At 38.6% G+C, this 25,691-nt stretch overlaps 1 protein-coding gene across 6 annotated transcripts in view; it reads left to right on the forward strand.

Annotated features, from left to right (window-relative positions):
• The first annotated feature begins 6,620 nt into the window (after positions 1-6,620).
• The window catches only part of LOC148844609 (kinesin-like protein KIN-7K, chloroplastic), a 76,449-nt gene continuing 57,378 nt past the window's right edge, over positions 6,621-25,691 (forward strand). For all 6 annotated transcript variants that reach the window (XM_088955723.1, XM_088955725.1, XM_088955724.1 and 3 more), the window contains exons 1-5: positions 6,621-7,120; positions 7,264-7,600; positions 7,696-7,793; positions 10,906-10,995; positions 11,209-11,261. In XM_088955723.1, the coding sequence (XP_088811849.1) occupies positions 7,353-7,600; positions 7,696-7,793; positions 10,906-10,995; positions 11,209-11,261 (489 nt within the window). In that variant the 5' untranslated portion in view covers positions 6,621-7,120; positions 7,264-7,352. The remainder of the gene's footprint in view (positions 7,121-7,263; positions 7,601-7,695; positions 7,794-10,905; positions 10,996-11,208; positions 11,262-25,691) is intronic.

A 25,691-nucleotide genomic window follows, 5' to 3' on the forward strand; every position in this document is an offset into this window, starting at 1 on the left:
TTACGTTGTAGTTTGCAGTGCGAAACTACCAGATGTTGAATTTTGTTATTGTTGACATTGAGCATTTTAGGCTGCATGATTGTGTTGTAATTTTGAAATAATTTGGGGCAGAGGGAGGCTTACATTTTAATCTCTCTCTCTCTCTCTCCCTCCTGGTGCGTCCATGTCCACCTTTGCAAGGTTTATAATTGATTTTGATGTTGAAGCTTTGTAAGTGCTTGTGTGCTATTTGATTGGTCTTCATCGGTTATGCAAATTCTGTTTGCTTATCAAATAACGAGTTTGGAAGATTAGGCATTAATCTGGTTTTGGTTGGGAGGAAAAAAAAGGCTTGGGTTAGGGTTTGGGCCCATTGGAAATTTAACAAATTCTAACTAACCCACAGTTGGGATCTCCTGCCAATGAAATTCCCTTCCAACATGATTTGTTTCCGGCCTTGTGATGTACCCCACACATGATGTGCTGGAGTTGGGATCTCCTGCCAACAAGAATCTTGTTGGAATGTGTTAAGAGGGATTTTTGTTGGCTGGAGATCCGGACTTAACAACCCAAACTCTCGGTCCCTAGAGGACCGCTCCCACTCCATGGAAATACATGGTAGTAGTGGCCGTCTTATCAAGTGTCCTTGATGTATTATTTTGGCTAATATGTATGACGGGAAGAAATTGTTTTTGCGGGTGGGTTGTGAATTGTGAGAAGTGGAATCCAACAGAAGTGGCCCTAATCGACATTTTTTTTTTATCGAAAAAAAAAATGATCGAGTTTACTCTCCTACTTTCTATCCAAACATAGACACACGGTTTAGTTATGGCTTTCAGAGTTACCGTTCGAAAATGGACTGAATGACTTGTTGCCTTTAAAATATTCAGGGGGACATAATAATCAACCCAATTTCAGTTTTATCCATCCAGGCCCGTTTGGTTCACAGGAACAGGGGTCCAGAATCGGAACCGAAATGGGCTATTTCGATTATAACTGTTTGGTTGAACAGAATTGGAATCTCAATGCCATTCCTTTTAGAATGACATTTTTCCATTTGAGGGAATGGCCATTCTCTGCCCCTCCCTTGGGAATGAAATCTCATTCTTACTGATTCTAAATCTCATTCTTATTCATGTCTGAACCAAACAGACTATGGGAATAGACCACCCCGGTTCCGATTTCAACTCTGATTCCAACTGTGAACCAAACGGACCCTAAAGATCTCACAACCTCCTTAATAATTTATTCACCAAAAGACAGTAATAATTCATTCAGTTTAGCAATTTCAGTTGTAATCTAAGGGCCCCTAAGGTAAAATATGCTTATGCCCTTGTGCCCTCCCTGATATATGATTTCCAGAGTGGAGGTCGACCATGGCAACATTTACAAAGTTCCAGAAAACAAAATGGAGTTGAAAAATGCTTCCTGTGAGCCTGTGACAAAGGGGTTTACTCTTCCCACCGGGAAAGTGAGTTGAAAAATGCCAAACAAGGTGAAGCTGATGCCGTGAGTCTGGATTGGCTATTGACAAAATCATACGTGCTAGTTGGGCAACAAATCATGAGTGAATATGCTGGTATTCTGTATACATGGGGTCTATGTGGAATCCATACTTTAGAATTGGGATTTGCTCCTCACAGAATACACCTTACACCGACCTCACAGCCCCATCCCACCATGTATTAGGAAGATCTCTCCATCAATAACAACACAAAGTATGAGAGATGTTCTCGATGTACAACTGAAACACAAGTTGACACCTACCCCAACTGTATTTTGTGCCTAAAAATTCTAACCCCGGACCGAACCTTCATTTTCCCTTAGTTTTATCATGCCAGTTACGAGTGGCACACGCCAAGTTGACAACTCTGGTAGTGGTTACCCAATCCCCTGGTTTGGCTATAATGATCTTCTGCTTCCCAGTTCACGTTGCCATGTAAGTCAAAACGTGTATCAGAATCACTTACGACAACCATGAACTATCATCTTGGAAATTCCCTTGAAAAGGACTTTTTTTTGGGCAGAGTTAGAGGGCTGTACCACATAGGGATCCCAACGGGTCGGGTTTGACATAGGTTTGACTCAAGTTGAATCCAATCCAGCCTCATTAAATGAAAATAGAATATCAAACACAACGCAATCTATGCCATATGTATTACACCTATACTCAATCAAGCCTATATTTACATGTATTTCAACGCAGCAGGAATGTCAATGATTCGGGATTTTTTTAACCCTAATCTCATAGGGTCGGGTCAGTGGGAATTTATCACTTAACTCGACCCAATGACATTCCTAGTTCTACTTGAGGAGCAGTCAATTCGACCCGTTGACATTCCTAATTCTACTTGAGGAGCAGATAGAGTAATATGGCAGAAACACAGTAACACACTAACACTTTTGTATTTGCCACCAAGGTTGCCAGCTGTGTAACATTCCCAACCTGTGCAAAGTTGTTTCTTACTTGAGACATAATAGCACCAATAATCTCATAATATACAACCTAGGGTTCCTTTCTGAGGGTCATCTAGTTGTTTCTTTTTCTTTCGGTGCGTGGATGACAATTGAATAATGCTTTGAGAACTTTTGCAAAGCATTTGCTCCAGCTAGTGCCATTTGATCTTTAACAAACTTTACTATTCATCTTTCTTCCCTCTTCTCTTTTGGCCCCACTCTACAGTTCTCTTTCATCAATCGAGCAACTCTGTACCATGCTGTCACCTCTTTTTAATATTGGTCCTCTTTACACGAGAGGATCAGAGTAGTTATCTTCCCCAGTCAATGGTCTAGAGGATCTAGACTCATTATTTCCATGCAAAATCTTCTTATACACGGGAAATGATATCTCTAATATGATTTCCTCATCAACTTCGACTAAAAAATTTCCCAAAAGCAGAGTTATAATTAACTTAATCCAACCCATCAGGGCCTCTCTCTCTCTCTCTCTCTCTCTCTCTCTCTCTCTGCTTATGTCTTAATGGTTTGATTAAGAGTCTAATGAAAATGAACCAAGCCAAACTTCAACATGTCTTGGCTTGATAAGACTAAAATACTCCTATATCCAAATTCAAGTTCAGCTCGAAAGTTCAACAAACAAAACGTTTTACTTTATTGGTTGAATTTGAGTTTGAAATTTCAAATTTACTCTGATATTCAAGCTTGATTAACATCAAACTCAAATTAAGACTAATCAAATTTGAATTTGAACAATTAAATTAAAGCTAGCCCTTAGACTCGGCCTAAAATGAAGTACAATTAACCAGGCCCAGGCCTGGGCCTAAGTACAATGAAATTGATATTGATTTATAGGTTATGGCAAAACATAACACTATATATACTTTCAAGGTTCATGTTAAGCCAAGAAGGATGAATAATGAATTCAATGGGCCACGGTCTAATGATTATCCCCAGTAACCAATTGCAATACAGTGAAGGTAAGTTATCCCCCAATGACCTCTATGATGACTCAGGGCCCATGACATGATTAAGCTTGGTAAAGAAATCCCAATATATCACCCAAAAAAAAAAAATCTGATTTTCATTATGATTCCATACAATCCACTCAATTATAAAACCTTATATATTTGACTTCTTTTGCTCCTTCTTTGGTAGAATGTCTTTTGTAAAGTAAATTTTGTATTAGAATAGACATTGACCAAATCACAGTTTCAAGCATCAAAATGGCATTGGCCATACCCCAAAAGGGGGTCAAAACGTAGAAGCTGATCGGATGGTCAGTATTGTTTTGGAGTCTTAAAAGGGCCCACGTTTTTTATGGGCCCCATGTAACGAAACTAAAGGCACTTATAGTGGAAATGCGTTTTGGTTAGTTTCACCTTTTGGGAATCCAAATCCAACCGAAGCAAAAAAGAAACAAAATGGTAAGCTGTCGTCTAGACAAAAGGAATCCTCTCATTGCCACGAGTGGTTGGAAATGAAGCTTTTCATGGTGGGACTGGGTTATACTTATTTTTCTCCTTCTTCTTTATCGGTTAGTTTTATCTGCACCCTTTGTTTTCTGTATGTATCGAACCATGTGGCCCAGGCAAAAAACGAAGCAGCAAAAGCTAAATTATACTGCAAGATATAGTCGTTGAAAGAGGAATCTTTTCTTGGGGTTTTAAAAATATTCGTTGGTTTTTGAGAAAGTTGTTTGTTTATATTCATTCATGCATGTTGCTGAAATGGCATCCCTTCACTCTCTCGGGTTATGTTTGGCCCGTTATTAATTGATCTGCCATTAGAAAAGGAATAATGAGCTGGTTTGAACGCCCGGTTAAGGCTGCAAACGGATCGGATCAAATTTGCATCCGAATATAATCAGAATCTAGTCTGGTGAGAATATGGGCCTGTTTGCGAAAGCTTCAGCTTTGAATGAACTACTTCCATTGAGCCCACTTTGAAAAAAAAAAAAAAAATACAAAAGCTCGATTAATGAGAAAGCCAATTTCTTAGCTGAATGAAAATATGTTTGACTTTTTAGGGTTTTTCACCAAACATAACTTATTCTCGGCTTTATGTGTGGGATCTACCATGCAAAGTTAGAAACCACTGTGTGAAAGTTTGGGACACGGCTTCTGCATTCCGAGCTGAACCCCACACAAGAACACTAGCAACTATATTTGGTGAAAATTTAGAAAGTTTGGGACATAGGCTTCTGGTGAAAATTCTGAACATGAGAAATACAACTGCAATAGGAAGCTAAATAGCTACTCTGGAACACAGATGCACAATCACCATGGCTCTACCATTCATCGCAGCTCACCTTTAATGCAGAAACCATAACAAACAGGCTCTAGGTGAGGTTTTCTAACGTTAGACATGGGCAAAAAACTGAATCAACCGACTCTAAAGTTGTTAAAAATAATCAGGTGATCGATGAAGCTAGTAAAATTGGTCTGCTTTATAAGAGGACGAATATTATAATACAAATGCTGAGATATTGTAGGTTAGGTGATTTATATCAGAAAAATCTATATTAGAATGGAGATTAGGAAAGTAACAATGGATGAGTGGGAGTTGCTTGAACAAAACCCCAATTCTATCCACTTGTGGGATGCTATCCATTTCATTGGTCAAACTCAACCCTAATCCGTGAATCATTTGTTTTGGTTATTAATTGTTTATATTAAACGCATAGCAAAGTCATACCAACCATTGATCATTAATTGCAATGATTAAGACCTAACCTTATATACATATAAAAGCCAGCAAACCCGGCCCCCTCAAGTAAATAAATAAAAACAAATGAAAATGAGGCATCAGCAACACTCGTGAAAATGTCAAAGCAAATACTATGCATACACTTTGCAAGTACAGACATTCAGTTTATACATTTGGAACAGCTCTTTATGATCAATTAACATATATAAAATATTTCCAGTGTGTGGTTGAGTGCCATATGAAATTGTATGCAGAGTGATCACTGATCCATCAACATGTTGGTATTGACATTTATGAAAAGATGATCCAATCCAATGTTTCAAATGATGAGCAACCTAGACGGTGTATGGAGAACCTAGAACCATGGTGTTTTTGTTTAACCTCCACTAAGCAGGTATTAGTGAGGCCTTTTGACTTTATCATACCAAATTCTTATTTGGTTGGGTATATTCAAGAATAAATGTTGTTAATTTATATCCCCTTTACATTGGGATGTCTGCACAGGGTGTAAAAGGAAATATCAAAATGGTGTTTATATATTGAGATAATAACGGTTCAGTCCAGGTTCAGAATCTTTAAGGCCTACAGTACAATTGAATTGATATTAATTCAGGGGCAGGCATTAATCTATAGACTGGGGATATGATTGACATTTCCGTAATGGGCTCGTTCGTACTTTTCCGTTATATATTTATAGTCACGAATCACAATAAAAATTATGCATTGTGATATGTGCCAAAACACTTCTATGTTTTCAGTTTTCGATGCTAAGTAAAAGCACAAATGTTGAGACTTAAAACATCCACTCTACTCGAAACCATTAAAAGATTCCACTCAAACCCAAATCAGGTGAAAGTTCTTCATTCACTTGTGGGGTTTTCCTTTATGATCCTTTTAGGGCTGTTAAAATGCTAAAAAAGAAAAAACAAAAAAGAGATAAATTCTTAAAATAACGAATGACAAATGTGATGGTCCTGATAATATAAAAGCTCTTAGAAAATAAAGCTTTATTTGGAAAAAGTGCAAATACAAATATGCATTAATTCATACAAATGATACTTGTTTGTCTCAATTGGGTCAAATATGGATTTGGATTCATCTTATCGGGTCAGATATAATTCGATTCAATTCATACGTATGATCTATATTGTTTAAATTAATAAAGGTTAATTTGAATGTTGTTTTCATTAGTCATAGGGTTCAAAGTTTCAAACAAGTTATAAACCATGAATTTTCTTGATCCAGCGCCAGCGATATGAATGCATATACAAAATAGGTATGGGTCCACACCGTAAGCTGGACGGGATCCGATTCCGGCGTCCGTATCACGTACGGTGGATGCGGATTGGGTTTGGATCCACTTTCATCCCCAAAGAGGATAGGATCTAAGGACACGAGCGGCGAACCCGCTAATAAAAGGAATTTCTCATAGGGCAGTACGATGGCTTCCGCAGCAGGAGGAAGACAGACAACAGCCCTCAGAAAACGAAGCGAATCATGGTTCTTTTTCTGCGCCACGTGTCGTTCTCTCATTGGTCCACCTGAAGACCGAACCAGTCTTCCTCTTCGGCTGGCTTAGCTGCACGCGAGGACCGTGTCTGGTACTACTAGTCTACTGCTACTGTTACGCCCGCTCACAAAAAAGAACTAGGAAAAGAAAAAAGAAACCAACTAACGAGAACGAGCGTCTCAGACTTCTCAGACTGCTGGGCTGTTGAGTTTGGTTGAGACCTTTTTAATCTCTCTCTCTCTCTCTCTCTCTCTCAAGACTCAACTCTCAAGGAAAATGCGGTTTGCTTTTCACGAAGGGCCATTGCTTCCTAGGCAAGCCAAAAAAGCTTGCGGTTTCTGACTGACTATGATGTTCTTCGCTATCCTTAGTTTAGATCTCTGAGAACGAAGAGGGGTCCCTTTATAATGATCGATTTTCTGTAAAAATGCCGGTTTCTTCGATAACTTCATCTGCTCATTTCAGGTAATCGGCGGACGTCGTTTTTTGATTGATTATCTTTCTTCTCGTTTCTGCTTGGTTTGAACTTTAATGGCGTCTGGACCTGTAAATTGTTCTGACAATGTTTTGATTTTCTTTTTTTTTTTTTTTTTTTTTTTTCTCTGAAGGTCGGTTACCGATATGATTCTACTCTGATTAGGTAGAACAGAGTTTGTGTCCATTATTTTTGAGTGAAAAAAACTGAGTTGAATCTGTAATGGCATCAAAACAAGGCTCTAAATCGAAGAAATCAATCTCGAGTGTTAACAAATTTCTTAATTCTCCTTCATCTTCGACTACTTCCTCTTCGAAACAGTTTCTAGACACCTCGCTGGAAGGTCAGAGTTCTCCCGCTTCTTCATCGGCTCGAAGTAAACAACAATATTTCTATTCGGATAGTGTACCTCTTGAGGTCGAGAGACCCAAAGAGAATGTCACGGTTACAGTCCGGTTTCGTCCTCTCAGGTTATTTTCAATTTTGCGCTCATGCATCCCATTTTTTCAATAAAAAAATGTGACTGGTTATGGTTGAATTCCGTTCTGCTTTTTGGTTGGTGCAGTCCGAAGGAAATTCGGCAAGGAGAGGAGGTTGCATGGTATGCTGATGGAGAAACTATCGTGCGGAATGAACACAATCCTTCGATAGCGTATGCATATGGTACGTTGTACTCGAAACTAAATGTTTTAATCCATTGGCGTTAATTGGTAATTTTGAACAGAGGGTGATACAGACTATGAACTTTTTTACGCTTTAATTTTGTTTCCCTACTGAAAATGAAAGCTTCAGTAGTCAACAATACCTTTTCGGAGTTGAGATACAGACAAAATATAAAAAGTAGAAGCAGGAAAAAGAAGAAAGGAAGTGGTGGCAATAAAATTAAAAATTGAATTTCTGAATGTCAGATAGTAGCGAAATTCTGATACATCTTGATGGAACATCTAAGCCCATTTGTAATGTACAGAATTCTCTCTCTCTCTCTCTCTCTCTCTCTCTCCTTGTGATTAAAAACAAGAAAATTTAAGAGACAAAACGCTGTTTATAAGTGTGTGGAAAAATTCCAGTGTGGAGGAATTCCAGAGTTGTAACTCTCTAGTTAGAATTAGAGGATTTCAACACCCCAAAAAAATTGACTTTCTTGGATGCACAAGATAACCACCAAACAAGGTATATTCCAATCAACAAATAGAGGAAAGGTTTACCATTATGGCCACAAACCCCCTCAAAGTTCAAACTGTGATAAAGAGCCAAATCTACCACCAGAAAGGCAGAAACCCTTGATGTAGAAGAGCCTGAACATGTATCCAAGAAATAGATAGAAAAAGCTTCCAAAGGACTGGAGTAATGGACTGATTTCTTTCCTTGTTCTTTTTTTTTTTTATTTTCTAAGAGGATGAAAAATCCATTAATCTCATTTTCACCTAAGAGGAAAAATTCTTACCACTTTCTTCTCCAGCCAAAAGAGGAAAAACCTAAAAGTGAATAGGATCTCAAGAGACCCATTTAAGAAGGCATGGAAGTAGGGAAAGAATCTAATGATAAAAAAACTAGTATTCTCCTCAGTCCTCATCCAGTTGCAAAATTGTGAATATTTTAATGTTTCTAATTTTAATCAATTTGAGTCTTTTGATAAGTTGCCTTTTAGTTTTAGGTGTCGTAGGGTCAAGGTTAGTTATTTTAAATGATCAAATTTGTTTATAGAGTCTTATTAGAGAGTAGAATTTTGAAAAGTTGAAGATGGAATAACATCATTTTTCTTTCAGCCTCTTTTTCCAGACTATTTTCTACAAGTCAATAGTTGTTCCTCTTACATGATTTTGATGCCATTAGATAGGTAACTGAGTTATCTGTCTAACAAGACCCAGTTCTTTTAAATTGATGTGTTTTAAGGAAGTCATGGCCATTTTAATGATAAGTTATTAGTCTGTAATGGAGTTTGGGTTTTCTTATTTCTTCTGATCTCTCTTGAAGTTGTTCTAGATTTGCTTAGTTGTAATGGGATTAATAAAATGTTGTACTGTTATTAGAGTGATTTTAGTAGTTAGCCTTTATTTGAGTGTTCTCATGGGTTAGCTAAGGTTTGACTTAGTTTGAAGTGATTAGAATTTATTTTCGATCAGTTTTTGAGTCTAAATTAGAATCTGTAGAGGAATATTCAAGCATTATCTTTAGCCTATAAACAGAACCATTGTAATCAGAATTTTATGGTTGAAGAAAGTTTTTTTTTTTTGATAAATAGTGGTTGAAGAAAGTTCATTTGCCTATGGGTAAGATTGTAAGAATGCAATTTTCTTTTTCTCTCCTTCTCTATTTTTTTTTTCGCTTTTAAAGGTGCAATATTTCTTCTGTATTCAGATCTAAATTTGTTTTTCCCCTTCTCTACCAATCACATTAGTCCTAGGACTTCCTCCTTTTCATCCTACATCACCCCTTTCTCCAATATGTAAAAAGGCATCTAGTGTAAGACAAGTGAAAGTGGAGATTGGCCTTACTATCCACTAAGGCATGAAATGACTGGGAAATCAATATGATTGTTGGACTTCCCTTTTCTCTTATTATTATTATTGTTGTTGTTGTTAATTTTTTTGTCCAACAAACTATAGTGGGCCCCACCCATTTGAGGAGGGGATACCCAACATGTGTGTTTGCATGTATGTGAGTTAGCAGTATTATTGTCAAATCATCATCAACCTTAAATGAAGATAGAAACTTATGCCAAATTGATGTATTGTGCTATCCTAATGGATCATCTTTTGTTTTTCCAATTTCCTTTGTAGGCTTTGTTACTAATGCTGTAGTTACTATTTTTCCTTTTATACTTTATATCTATATCTATACAAATAATTATGGACATATTTTTTTCAAGTTTGTGTCTTTTCTAATGTGTTATTTGATATCTCCTTTTTTTTAGTAAATAAAAAGAAAATTTTATTAAACAAGAAGAGGGATTCATCCAAAGCAGTGATGAGATATCATTAGAAGAACAAAAAGGAAAACACGAACCTTAATACATGAGATCCAGAAACATAGAAAACAACAATACATTTCAATAAAGTAACAGGGCAAAAATAAAACTTAATTTCTTGACTCTAACTCCAATAGAGACCAAAAGCCATTCCTAAGATCTTTGGAAACTCCTTCGAATTCTGGCAAGATAGAAATCCACTCCATGCTTCTCTTACTACAAAACAGAACTAATTGATCTCTTCTTTTCTCTTTTCCTTCAAAAATTCTTTCGTTCCTTTCTTTCCAAACCTCCCAGAAAATGGCAAAAGGAACATAGCTCCACGCAATTTCTGCCTTGAGATTTTCTCACATTGTTGGCCATCAGGCAAAAATCTCTCCTAGACATCTAGGGTCCATGCAGTCAGATATGAAAAGACCAAAGAAGTATCCTTAAATGTATGTCAAAATGCAACACCTGAAACATAAGTGGAAGACATTCTCTTCAGCCACTTTGCATAAGTAACACCTCCCTGACAACTGCACTTCCCTAGTTAGAATATGATCCATAGTTAGAATGCTGTCCAAAGCCATCATGAGCCATGTAAAAACTCTACCCCTAGGTGGAATAGGGTTTCACCACACTCCTTTAATCTCCGATTTCTCCACTTGATTTCTTGTAAGAGCATTATAAAATGATTTAACAGTAACGATACCATTTTTAGTAAATGAGCTAATATTCTGTCATACTCAAGTTCAATTTTTCTAAATCTAATTATTAATATTTATACTTGGTAACTAAATTTTTTATTTTCCTTCATGCATCTAGATCGAGTATTTGGCCCTACAACAACAAGTAGGCATGTTTATGATGTAGCTGCACAACATGTTGTTAATGGTGCTATGGAGGGCATCAATGGTAAATATGCTGATCTCCTAAAAGTTGACCTTTTTTTTAACTTTTCATGAATTTGGTCATAGTTTTGTCTCAAAAGTCAATAGATGGGATTATCTACCATTTATTTGTTAAAACCATTTTCTTGCACCATGTTGATACGCTCTTTATTTTCAATTTTGTACAGACTTTGTTAATGCTTTCCTAATATATACTTGGTAATGTTTTCTATAACAGGCACAATTTTTGCTTATGGTGTGACTAGCAGTGGCAAGACTCATACAATGCTTGTGAGATAAAATCTGTTCCTTCTGCCCCCCTCGCTCTTTCTCTTAGAGCTGGTCATTCATTAATGCACCATAGAAATTGAAAAAAAAAAAAAGTAGACATATCAGTATGTAGTTGGTCAGAAAAAATGCTGTTCATTGTAATAATTGTGGAGAGAGCATTCTAGGAATGTGTTACTGATGTACAAACACATATGCATGTCTTTCGCCAAATGACATCAGAACCAGCTTAAACTGCCCCCACCCTTCAATGCTGCCCACAAGTTATCATCATCATCATCTAAGCTTTGTTCCAACTATATGGGTTGGCTTCATGAATGCTATCCACCATTCCATCCTATTCAATACCATATCCATTGTTAAATTTTGGGCCTTTAATTGATTTCTCACTACTTCTGCCAATTTCCTTATTGTCCTGCCCCTAACTCTTTTAGCCCCTTCAACTTGTAATAGATTTTTTTTTTTTTAATTTTTTTTTATAGATAACAAAGACTTTTCTTAATAGATATTAATAAAGAAAGATACAAAAGGAGGGGTAAAAACTCTTAACCCTCCCAAGAATACAGTTCAGATTACAATATTGCCCAGAAAAAATTAACTCTTCCCACCCCTTGTTTGGCCAATGAATCTGCCAAGGAATTGGCAAACCTCTTAGTCCATTGAAACTTGACTTCCATATTTTGTGTGAGATGTCTAACTTTCTTCTTCTCATTTAGAAACTTCCACAAACTAGAATCATCCTTCATTAGCCAGTTTATAGCCAACTTAGAATCACCTTCCACTATCAATTTTCTGATATTTAATTCTTGAGCTCTTTTTAACCCTTCCAAAACAGCCAATGTTTCAGCACTAAGAGAGTCCCCCCATCCAATAGAACCAGAGTACAGAGCAATAATCCGACCTTCATCATCCCTTAAAGCTCCCCTTATACCTGACAGGCCTGGATTTCCTCCATTACTACCATCAAAGTTTAGTTTAGTGAATCTTGAAGTTGGAGGGGACCAAACTGGGTTAGATGAATTCTTCCTTGGAGCTGACCAAGCTACTTCTCTCCACTTCCTGATGATATCTCCTTTTGAATAATTTTCAAAAATTTGCAGAGTCTTAACCCAATGAACCAACCCTTATAGAAATTAGTTCAATGATTACACCCTTATTTCTTTCTTTCCCATGAAAGGTCCGTTGGTTCCTTTCCTCCCAAACTGTCCAACATATAGCTGCTCTTACACACCTCCACAGAATTTTCCCTTTCTTCTTCATTCCCCTAACAGTAGTAGAATGGAATAGGCTTTGTACATTTGATGGGGGGGGGGGGGCACTTACAAACAAAAAGATAGAAAAACCAACACCAGATCTCTGAAACAAATGGGCAAGAAGCCAGTAAGTGATAACAAGTCTCACCATTCTTCTTACAAAGGATGCACCAGTGTGGGGATAAACACCAATTAGGCTTTTTCTTTGGAGTAGGTCACAAGTGTCACACTTTTCAAGGAAAGCTTCCCAACAAAAGGCATTAATTCTGGGAGGAATTGGTCTACCCCAGACTTCCAAAATTAGAAAAGGGAGTCCAAAAACATGTGGGGAATGAACTAGTTCTTTGAAGAAAGAGGAACATGAAAAGACACTTGAAGGAGAAGGGACCCAAATCCTACTATCCCTCCTAAGGGGGTCAATCACCACATCATCTAGGATTTTTAGCAGGTTAGAAATGAGGTTCAGTTCAGAGTCTCTAAGGGCCCTCTAAAACCCAAATTCCAATCAATAGTTGAATTAGACGTGGTCAAAAAAGTGGAAACTAGCTCATTTTTAAATTGTGGTAAAAAATACAATGAAGGGGAAAGCTCTTTCAATGGAGTGCTTCCCACCCAAACATGATCCCAAAATTTCACGAGGTTACCAGAGCACAGATCATACCTGATTAGGGGAAGGAAAGAAGGAAGTATGGCATGCATGGATTTCCAAGGAGAAGCTCTCGTAGCCCTAGCTGAAACTCTCAAGTCCCAGTTGTCCGCCGCTTGCCCATGAATACTTAAGACAACTTGAGCCCATAATTTGTTCCTCTCCAATGTCAATCTCCAAAGCCATTTCTCCAATAGAGCTTCATTCTTTTTTCTGCAAGTTACCTAAAGCAAGCCCACCATCACTTTTGGTTTTGGTAACTATATCCCACCTGACTCTATGATCCTTTTTCTCCTCTCCTGGTTACCATAAGAAATCTCTCATTAACTTTTCCAATATCCCACATATTCCTTCATGCATTTTAAATACCAACAGAAAGTACACAAACATATTGGACAATGTTGACTTAATCAAAGTTATCTTGCCTCCCATGGATAGGTAGTTTTTCTTCCAAGATGCTAGCCTCTTAGTGAATCTCTCAATCACTGGGTTCCAGAAGCTCTTTTTGCTTGGGTTATCCCCTAGTGGCAGCCCCAAATAGGTCAAAGGCCATTGAGCAATCTCACAACCCAAAATTCGGGCTCTATCCTCCACCTCACTTTCATTCAAATTAATGAAAATCACAAAGCTCTTATCTAAATTCACTTTAAGATTAGTCACCTGTTCAAACACATTGATCACATGCTTTAGATTATTCACCCAACTTACCTCATCCCCACCACAGAAAAGAATTGTCATCAGCAAACTGTAGATGTGTTATTGGAACCCTATTCCTCCCTACCCTCCAAACTTTCACCAAGTTTCTAGAGTCTGCCCTCTCAATGAGCTTTCCTAGGACTTCAACACTTAGGGTAAAAACGAAAGGAGAAAGGGGGTCTCCTTGCCTAATACCCTTGGTAGCCGGGAAATGATCTACCACCCTACCATTCACTAAAATGGAATAGTGGCAAGTCCTAATACATCCTTTCACCCACTTGCACCACTTCTGCCCAAATCCAAAAGACTCTAAGACTTCCAATAGGAATGACCAATCCACCAAGTCATATGCCTTTTTGAGATCTAATTTGCACATTAACCCTTTCTTCCCACTTATTTTGAAATCTTCTACACTCTCATTCGCAATTAGGATTTGATTCACAATTTGTCTATTCTTCACAAAGGCACCCTGATTTGGGGAAATTATTAAGGGTAGCACCTCTCTAATCCTTTGAGATAGCATCTTAGCAATGATTTTATAAAGGCTGTGTACCAAACTAATGGGTCTGAACTCTTTGGGGTGACAATCATCTCCCTTTTTGGAATCAGAGCTAGGAAGGTAGAGTTTAGACCTGGATTGATCATCCCTCTTTCAAAGAATTCAGAAAACACTCTTTGAATATCCTCCTTAAGTACCTCCCAGTAGTCTTGATAAAAAGCCATCGTAAAGCCATTACGACTAGGTGCTTTAGATCTATTAATGGAAAATATGGCTACCCTTATTTCTTCCAATTCAAAGCTTCTCTCCAACCACACCCTTGATTCTTTCGGGAGTCTAGGCCATTCCAAACCCTCAATCTATAATCTGCTAGACATAGGCCTTCTATAGAATGTTTCAAAATGGTCCACAAAGGCCCCTTCAATCTCACTCTACTGGGTCGATGTTGCATCATTAACCACTAGCTTGGAGATCTAGTTCTTCTTTCTCCTGCCATTGGCTATAGCATGAAAGCATTTTGTGTTCCTATCTCCTTCCTTTACCCACTTATGTCTGGACTTTTGCCTCCAGTTAATTTCTTCTTTGAAGAGGACACCCTCCAGGTTTTTCCTCAGCTCTCACCTAAGCTTTGTCCCTTTCCCGAAACAATCATTGTTCTTCTTTTGCATCTAACTCCTCAATCTGATTAATCAAATGTTCTTTTCTTTCCTCTAGCCTCCCAAATTGAAGAATATTCCATTCTTTGATTTTATTTTTCAACTCTTTTAGCTTCCATTGAAATTTCATACCCTCCCAATTGGCCGTTGGATTACTTGCTACCAACCATTCCTTCACTTTCTCCTCAATGCCTGGATGGGACAACCACATATTCTCAAATCTGAATGGGATAAGTCCTCTATTCCTAGGCTCCACCTTACTAATCAAAACTGGCCAATGATCAAAGGTGGCTCTAGGCAATGTCCTTGACATCAAATCTTCCCAACTTGTAATAGATAACTTCTTACTAGTATTGTAGATGGTCTTCTTTGCATGAACCCAAACCATCTTAGTCTTCTTTCCCTCATTTTATAACCTATTGGTGCTACTCATTTCTAATCATATATGATAAAGTTCAGACCTGCAGTAGAATTCTGTTAGAAATAGTATTAGAGGAAGATTAGAAGAGATAGAAGAGAGAAGAAGAGAAGAGAAGAGAAGAGAGGAGAAGGAGAAAACTGGTTCAAACTAGAGAGAAAAATCTCTCTCTAGTCGGCCATGTTATATTTATAGGTCTCTATTAAATAAAACGAAAGACTATTATGTCCCTACTTAAGTATGAGACACATCACTTAACATAAACATTACACATCAACTTAAACATAAATAGAAAGACTAAACTACCCCTATACAGTCAACACTAACACTCCCCCTCAAGCTGGTGAGTATATATCATATAATCCAACTTGTTACATATGTAGTCCACTCTTCCCCGACTCAACCCTTTGGTGAACAAGTTTACCCATTGACTTCTTGTGTTAGCATATGCAGTATCTATCACTCCACTAAGCACCTTCTCTCTCAAAAAGTGACAGTCAACTTCTATATGCTTTGATCTCTCAAGAAACACTGGATTAGAAGAGATGTGGACTATAGCTTGGTTGCCACAATAAAGCTTCATTGGAGTGTCAATTGAGTACCCCATCTCTTGTAGAAGATTTCTCAACCACACTAGTTCACAAGTGGTATGTGCCTTGACTCTGTATTCAACTTCTGCACTGCTTCTTGCCACAATTGTCTGTTTCTTACTTTTCCATGTTACCAAATTACCCCCAAGAAAAATACGATAACCTGTAGTGGACCTTTTGTTAGATACAGAACCAGCCCAGTCAGCATCGGTGTATCCCTCTATTTCAAGATTTCCTCCACTCATGTATAACAAGCCATGACCAGGAGCTCCCTTCAAATACCTTACAATCCTTATAACTGCATCCCAATGTGGAACCCGAGTTTTCTGCATAAACTGACTCACCACAGTAACTGCAAATGAAATATCTGGCCGAATAATGGTTATGTAGTTTAGCTTACCCACCAATCGCCTGTACCTTCCAGGATCTTCAAACTCCTCACCCATATCACTGCTCAACTTGGTATTTGGTTCCATAGGTGTTTCAGCCGGTTTGGCACCTAAAATCATGTCTCCTCCAACAAATCAAGATCACTTCCTCTGGCACAAATTAATACCGTGCTTAGACCTTTCTACTTTTATCCCCAAGAAATATTTTAATTTACCAAGGTCCTTTGTTTGAAAGTGCTCCTGTAGAAAGGTCTTCAGCCTATCAATATCCCCAGTCTATCATTGTTGGTAATGACAATATCATCTACATATACCGCTAGTAAGATTTTCCCAACATGTGAATCATAGCTGAATATTGAGTGATCAACCTGACATTGTTTCATACCAAACTTCTTTATCACTTCACAGAATCTATCAAACCACACATGAGGGGACTGTTTAAGTCCATAAATGGCCTTCTTTAGTCTACACACCTTATCATCCTCCCCCTGAGCAACAAACCCTGGTGGTTGCTCCATATAGACCTCCTCAAGGAGATCACCATGTAAAAAGGCATTCTTGATATCAAGTTGGAACAATGGCCAATCATGCATAGTATCTAAAGATATCAAAACTCGAACAAAACCAATTTTAGCAACAGGAGAGAAGGTCTTCATGTAGTCAATACCATATGTTTGGGAATAGCCTTTGACAACCAGTCGAGCTTTCAATTGTTCTACACTACTATAAGGTAAATACTTAATAGTGTATACCCACTTATAGCCTACAATATGCTTACTAGGAGGGAGCGTGGTGAGATTCCATGTGTGATTATGAGCCAAAGTTGAGAGTTCTTCTTCCATTGCATGGTGCTGGTACATGTTGTCGATGAGTATACACTTGGCGGATGGGTGGCCGTTCAACGGGAAGTTGCATTGGAGGCGAAGACTTGGTTACAACCAGAACAAGTGGGATGGGGTCCTTAACAGGAGTTGGAAGAGGAGGAGAAGGTGAGGAAGAAGAAGAGACATCACTAGACCCAGAAAAAAATGGAACAGACTCAAAGAAAGTAACACTAGGGCACACAAAGGAACGTCGAGAATTGAGGTTGTAACACTTATACCCTTTCTAGGTCCGGGAATAGCCAAGGAAGATACACTTGGTGGATTGTGCATCTAGTTTGTCCACTCCAGGTCCAAGACTATGAACAAAATATACACACCCAAAAACCCTAAGAGTAAGGGGAAAAGGAGACAAGGTAGGAAACAAAGTAGTGAAAGGAGAATGACCTTTAAGGATGGGCGTGGACATTCGGTTAATAAGGAAATAAGATGTAAGCACAACATCACTCCAAAAACATTTGGGTACATTCATATGATGCAAAAGGGACCGAGTAGTTTCCAAAAGATGGCGGTTCTTTCTCTCAGCCACCCCATTTTGCTGAGGTGTATAGGTACATGAATTTCAATGGATAATGCCATGTTGTTCCATATACTCTTGAAACAATGTATAAAAGTATTTATGACCATTATCAGAATGAATAATCTTATTGTGTACACCAAATTGGTTACGAATTTTAGCATAAAATTTTTGGAAAATGGAAAACAATTCACTCATTTCTTTCATTAGGTAAAGTCACGTCATCCTTGAATAATCATCAACAAAAATAACAAAGCATTTGTAACCATTGTATGACACTATTTTATTTGGACCCCAAATATTTAAATGAACTAAAGAAAAAGGACTCGACATATGATTATCAATCCTAGGACTAAAGGGAACACGATGATGTTCCCCAATTGACACGACTCACAATCCAAAATAGAAAGATGACTCAACGACGGAATAAGCGACTTCAGTGCTTTAAGCGATGGATGACCAAGTCTATAGTGCCACTGAAGAGGAGAAAGAGATGTCTGAAGAGCTGTTGACGAACCACCACCACCATCAAGATAATACAGTCCACCAACTTCATGCCCTCCACCAATCTTCATCCCTGTCTTGAGATCTTGAAAAACACAAGAAGAGGGGTAAAAGGTGATAGAGCAATTAAGAGACTTGGTTAGCTTACTAATAGACATAAGATCAAAAGGGAATTTGGGAACATACAAAACTGAGGACAAGGATAAAGGGTATATGTCAACATTACCAACACCACAAATGGAGGATGTGGAACCATTATCAAGGGTAATAGAATGTGATGTGGAGCACTGTGAAAGGGATGGAAACACACTTGGAGCCCCAATTATATGATTGGAAGCTCTAAAGTCAATAATCTAAGAGGTGGGTTTGGATGCCAGACAAGCCATACCTGAATGTGTGAGTAGCTGAATTCTGTTGAGAGGTGGCTTGGATAAACCGCTCATACTCATCACTTGGGACACTCATCATCTTCCCGGAGATATCCGTAGATGTAGAGGGTATCTGATCAGCTTGTTGGATATCCTATCTTGAACTACCATCACTGGCCACTACATGATTTGCCCAAGTTGAAGGTGGGCCATGCAAATCATAACAAAAGTTAATGGTATGCCCTTCCATACCACAATGTGTACACCCCTCGGACCATTACTACGTCATCTGCCATGAGCTCCCCCTTGAATCTCGACCTCCCAACACGTCCACCACCACGACTATACATGAATCCACTGCTACCACTACGACCGGGCTGAACTCCCCAAGCTCCACCTTTAACACCATGGCCTCCCTCTCTCGTCACTTCAAAGGTAGACCTGTCAGAGATGTTAGAATTCTCTGTGGGCCCAACAAAAATCCTTCAAAGACGGGCAAACACCTATTCTAGAGACGGAAGAGCTGACCCTCCTAGTATCTGTGCTCTCACTGGTTCATATTCAGATTTCAACCCTACTAAAAGTCTGGTCACATCTAGTTGTTCTCTCTGTTGTTGCTGAATCTTAACATCAAAAGTGAGGGGATGGTACACATTCATCTCATGACGAATGTTCCTCATGCTAGCATAGTACTCCTCAAGACTCCGATTACCTTATTGCAGATTAAAGTACTCCTGATAAAAGCTGATACACTCTAGTAGTATTGTCTTGTCCTGAGTACAATTTCTTAGCATGGTCCCAAATCTCCTTGGCTGTATTTAGGAACATAAAATTCACACTGATATTGGGTTCCATACTATTTCATAACCATGTCATAATTTGTGCATCTTCTTGTTCCCAATCACTATACTCCTGAGTAAGAGTTTTTTCTTCTCTTACATGCTTCACTTTCTTCTTATTTCTAAGAAGGACCTCTACAGATTTCGCCCAAGGCACATAATTCTCCCCATTCAACTTGATAGAAGTCATCTGAACATTCAGCTAGTTGGTGGGAACCATAACACTAGATTTGTGTTCACTACTATCTCCCACTGGACACTGTTGAAATCACCTACAGTCACAATTTTCAGCACCACAAAACTACCACACAACTACCTGAATACACACCATAACACTAGCAACTCACCAACCACTCGATTCACACTGAAACACACATATAGCCCACCTATTTGATCACCAAAAACCAACCTGACACTTGACTGTCCACTGCATCACCTGAAACAGCCCCCTTCGTACCATCAATTAGAGGGTTTCCTACAAACACCCACTAAACCACTGACGGGAGGCATGAAAACCTCCAAAGGGAAAGGGCGATCACTCCTTTTCAGCCCTTTTCCCTATCTCCAACAGATGATGAAGAAAACTATAAAACCCTAGGCTGAATGGCGATAGAACAAAATTCTGGGCAGATCTGATTTTGTCACAATGGCTCTGATGCCATGATAAAGTTCAGACCTGCACTAGAATTCTCTTAGAAATAGTTAGAGGAAGATTATAGAGGAGATATAAGAGAGAAGAAGAGAAGAAGAGAAGATAAGCGAGGAGAAGAAGAAAACTGGTTTGAACTAGAGAGAAAAATCTTTCTTTCTAGTCAGCCATGTTATATTTATAGGTTTCTATTAAATAAAACAAACGACTATTATGTCCCTACTTAAGTATGGGACACATCATTTAACATTAATATTACACACCAGCTTAAACATAAATAGAAAGACTAAACTACCCCTATATAGTCAACACTAACAATATCCTTTGAGTTTTCCCAGTTATCCATCTCAATTTTTTGGACCTATTGTTTCTCGATTGCCCAATACTCTAATCCATGCAACGCAGATGGCCTTATAGCCCAATGCACGAGGCTCCTGCCAGTGCGGGGTTTGGGGAGGGATGGATGTATGCAACCTTACCCCTGTACATACAGAGAGGATGTTTCCACGATTTGAACCCTGGTCACACAAATGGCCTTATAGTCATCTTATAAAACTCTCCTTCTAGCACAAGTGGTATCCTCCTATCATATAAGAATTCGGATGCATCCCTCCTTTTGTTCATCCTACTTTAATTCTTTAGGCTACATCCTTAATCTCTTCCTTGTTGTGGATTATTGAACCAAAGTTGTCGAAGACGTCACATTGAGATATCTCTTGGTCTCTAATCCTACGTGAACCCAAATTTCCACCCCTATTGTTATCAAGGTTTAAAATGTCGATGTCAATGGAAATGTCGCTTACCAAAATATAGAACATATGTCAGAAATTTCGAGGAGAAATATTGTAAAAATTAGACATTGTGGAAATATTATGAAATATGTTGAAATATGCAATGATATTTTGTAAAATGATAAAAGACGCATTAATACATATTTCTAGACTATTATCTTATTCCCAACAATTATATAAAGCTAAGAAACTAAGATCAATAACAAATTAGTAAATGACGATTTACTGATTTATTATGCGTTTTGATGTTTTTACAAGGTTATCCGATATTTTCTTTTCTTATTTTTAATTCTGATTTATTATAAATTCTAATATATTTATTTCACGCTAGTAAATAGAAATACATTTATTCTTATTTTTTAAATAGTAAAGTTATAATACATTATGTTTTATTATAAATTTAATAAACTGATTCTCCTTTTTGTAGTATTAAGATTATGATAAATTCTGATTTCTTATAAAACTTAATGAATTTATTATGATTTTTAATACTAAATTTATAATAAATAATGACTTATTCTAATTAATAAATTTATTCTGATTTTTTATATTAAATTTAGAATATGATTTATTATAAAATTTTAATTAACATTTTCTGATTTTAATAAATATTTTTTGTTAACTCTTTTTTATAAATATTTTATTTGAAATTGTTAGAATGCTCGATTCAGGGGTATTTTGGTCATTCTGGTGTATCTTATTGAAAGTGAAATGCCTATTGTATCTGAGTTTAAGTTATGTGTCCCATCTTCTATGAGGGACAAAATTGTCTTTCTTGTAACTCAAGTTTTTCATGAATAAAAGTCAAGTGGGTCGGCTAGGAGAGTGACTTTTGAATATCCTCTCTTCTAGTCTGGCCGAACACTCTTCTCCTCTCCTTCTTCTTCTTCTTTCTCTTTTCTTTCTTCTTTCTTCTTCTCTACTTTGACCTATAAACAAGTAGGGTTTATTCCCATGGTATCAGAGCATTAAAGTCTGGTGTTCGTTTTCTTGCTGCTATCTTCTTCCTGGGTTCACCGCCAGCTTCATAGTAGGTTTCATCATCCTACAGCTGATCTGATTGAAGACTCGATAAAGAGCTGAAAAGGAGTTGTCGTTTTGAGGGCCTGGAGGTGAGAATGCCTCTGGCCGGTGCTGTGGTGGTCGTTGAAGTGGTACACTAGACCCTCTACTCAGTGTACGAAGAGGGCTGGTCGTGTACAGGTATGGACACTGCTGTCGTGTGTTCAGAAATGGACTGTGAATGCTGATTTTTTTTTTTTTTTTTTTGCTTCGGAAGTTAGTTGTTGTGGTGCTGGGTGAAACTGATACACATATCAGCCATGTCTTTTTTTTTTGTGTTTTCTTGTTCAGATGTGTGCTAGAAGAAGAGTGGTAGACTGCTGATGTCCACGACAGCAGTGGTGTGGTGTTAATTGTGTTGTGGTGGCTGACATATCTATGTTTTTAAATGCTTAAAAGTGAACCCCTAGACCTTGTGTGTAATCAGTTCTGCAGTATGCAGAACAAGTGTTCGATGAAATGACTGAGTAATTTCAGTGGTGGTGTGTTGGTGGTAAATGGTCTTGCAGTGTGCAGTCCAAGTGTTTGATGTGTTGACTGAATGATTTCAGCTTTAGAGTGTAGTGTGTAATGCGTAGTTGAAGAAAGTGGGTTGGTGGTAGCATAAGTGAGATAAGTCTTGTGACAAGTTTGAGATTGTGGTGTATATTCAGAGGAGACATAATTGAGATGGCTTCAACTGTAGTTGGGAATGACAACAAAACAGGCATCATGCTCTCTTCAGATTATCTAAGTGTTCAAATGACATCCATCAAGTTGAATGGTGAGAACTATGTACCATGGGCAAAATCTGTGGAGGTGTTCTTGAAGGCCAAGAGGAAAGTAAAACATGTGAGGGAGGAGAAACCTCCCTCTGATTCTCCTGGGTTTAGTGATTGGGAACAAAATGATGCACAGATAATGACATGGCTTTGGAACAGCATGGAACCAAAGATTAGTGTGAACTTCATGTTCCTAGATACAACCAAAGAGATTTGGGATCATGCTAAAAAGTTCTACTCTGGACAAGACAACACAACTAGGCTATATCAGTTATACCAAGAGTACTTCAATTTGAAGCAAGGAAGTCAAAGCTTAGAAGAGTACTATGCAAGTTTGAGAAACATCCGCAATGAGCTAAATGTGTATCACCCTCTAACATCAGATGTCCAGATCCAACAACAACAACGTGAACAACTTGATGTGACTAGGTTTCTTGTGGGCTTGAAGGCTGAGTATGAGCCTGTCAGAGCACAGATATTGGGGGGATCAGCTCTCCCCTCACTTGAAGAAGTTTTTGCCCGTCTTAAGAGGACATCCATTGAGCTAGTGGAACATTCTTCCTTCTCTGATAGATCTGGTTTGGTAGTGACTAAAGGGAGTAGTCGTGGAAGTAAAAGTGGTGGTAGCAGCAGTGGTCCTCCAAGCAACCGTGGTGGATACATGTTTAACCGGGCCAGTGGTCGGACTGGAGGTCGTGAGTCAGGGGGAGGCCGTGGAAAAGAAAGGGGTAATGCTCAGAGAAAATATACACATTGTGACTTAGAGGGGCACACAGTTAATTTCTGCTATGATTTGCGTGGTCCACCCAACACTTGGGCTAACCATGTAACATTTAAGAGTAGTAGCACAATTATTGAAAGCCAGCAAACTGCACCAACCCCCTCCACACCCACTTGTGCTTTCGGGCAGGAAATGGTGAGTGTACCACGGGCAATATATGAGCAGTTCCTTCAAACATCTCAGCAGAACATAGCTACACTTGCTCATTCAGGTATGACTTGTTTAGCTTCCAAAGCCTCACCCTGGATCATTCATTCTGGCGCCTCGGACCATATGTCTAGGACTCCTGATGTATTTTCTTCCCTTTCTCGCACTTCCACATCTCAGACAGTTACACTTGCTAATGGTTCTACATCTCCTATTTGTGGTGTTGGTGATGTTGATCTCTCCTCATTGTCTTTAGCATCTGTTTTATATGTTCCTAAGTTCCCTTTTAACCTTATGTCTGTTAGTAGATTAACCAAGTCCCTTAATTGTTCTGTAACTTTCTATCCTTCTTCTTGTGTCTCAGGATCTTAAGACGGGGACGAAGATTGGTGGAGGGCATGAAGCCGGTGGTTTGTATTACCTTGATGGTGGTGGCCCTCCAGTGGCTTTTAAGTTGTCTCTTACTCCTCTCCAATGGCATTGCAGACTTGGTCATCCCTCTCTCAAGGCTTTGAAGCTGTCAGTTCCTTCATTGAGTCATCTTTCATCATTAGATTGTGAGTCATGTCAGTTGGGAAAACATCATCGAGTCTCATTTAGTCCAAGAACTGATAGTTGTGTCTCAAGTCCTTTTGCTTTAGTTCATTCTGATGTATGGGGTCCAGTTAAAGTGGTGTCATACAATGGGTTTAAGTATTTTGTAATATTTGTTGATGAATTTACAAGGATGACATGGATCTATCTTATGAAAGACCGTAGTGAATTGTTCTCTATTTTTCAGAAATTTCATGCTGAAATACGCACTCAGTTTGGTGTTCATATGAAAATACTTCGCTCCGATAATGCCAAAGAATACATCTCCTCATCATTTCGGCAATACCTAGAATATCATGGAATAGTTCATCAAACTTCTTGTGCCTACACCCCGCAACAAAACGGTGTAGCTGAACGGAAAAATAGACATCTTCTTGAAATTGCTCGGTCCTTGATGATCAATATGCATGTCCCAAAGCACTTTTGGAGTGATGCTTTTCTTACATTCTGTTTTTTAATAAATCGAATGCCCATGTCAATCCTTGGAAGTCAATCCCCTTTCTCCGTGTTGTTTCCCACTTTGTCTCCCTTTCCTCTCACCCCAAGAGTCTTTGGATGTGTTTGTTTTGTTCAGCACTTGGGGCCTGGAGTAGACAAGCTAGATGCTCAGGCTACGAAGTGTATTTTTCTTGGCTACTCAAGGACTTAGAAAGGGTACAAGTGTTATAACCCTAAGTTTCATAAATCGTTTGAGTGCCCTGATGTCACCTTCTTTGAGTTAGTTCCTTTTTTCTCCAATGCCGGGGTCTCTTCTTCTCCCTCTGTGGTTCCTCTTCTTGTTCCGGTTCTGGACCCCCTTCCCGTAGCTCCCACTCCTACTGCAGATGCACATCATATGCCCGTTACTACAGAGAGGCCGCTAATTACTCAAGTGTATACTCGCAAAAGTGCTTCTCCCTCAGATCTTCATCTCCCTATTGCTTTGCGGAAAGGTAAATGTACTTGTACTTCTCATCCCATTTCAGACAGTGTTTCCACTGCTCACCTTTTTGCTTCTCATTGCAAGTTTATATCAGTACTCTCATCGGTTCCCATTCCCAAGACTGTACAGGAAACCCTTGCCTCTCCAGGGTGGCGACAAGCCATGGAAGAATAACTCTCTGCTCTACAACATAATCATACGTGGGAACTCACCACCCTTCCTCCTGGTAAGCACACTGTTGGGTGTAAATGGGTCTATACAATAAAGCATCTTCCTGATGGCAGTGTGGAACGATTGAAGGCACGGTTAGTGGCCAAGGGCTATTCTCAGTTATATGGTGTGGACTATATGGAGACATTCTCTCCTGTGGCTAAAATTGGTTCAGTTTGGGTGTTGATCTCATTAGCTACTATGTATGATTGGCCTCTCCTACAACTTGACATAAAAAATGCCTTCCTACATGGTGATCT

This window comes from Nelumbo lutea, chromosome 7 (genome assembly GCF_056320005.1).
Source record: "Nelumbo lutea isolate HS-2025 chromosome 7, American lotus-T2T, whole genome shotgun sequence".
Taxonomy (NCBI): domain Eukaryota; kingdom Viridiplantae; phylum Streptophyta; class Magnoliopsida; order Proteales; family Nelumbonaceae; genus Nelumbo; species Nelumbo lutea.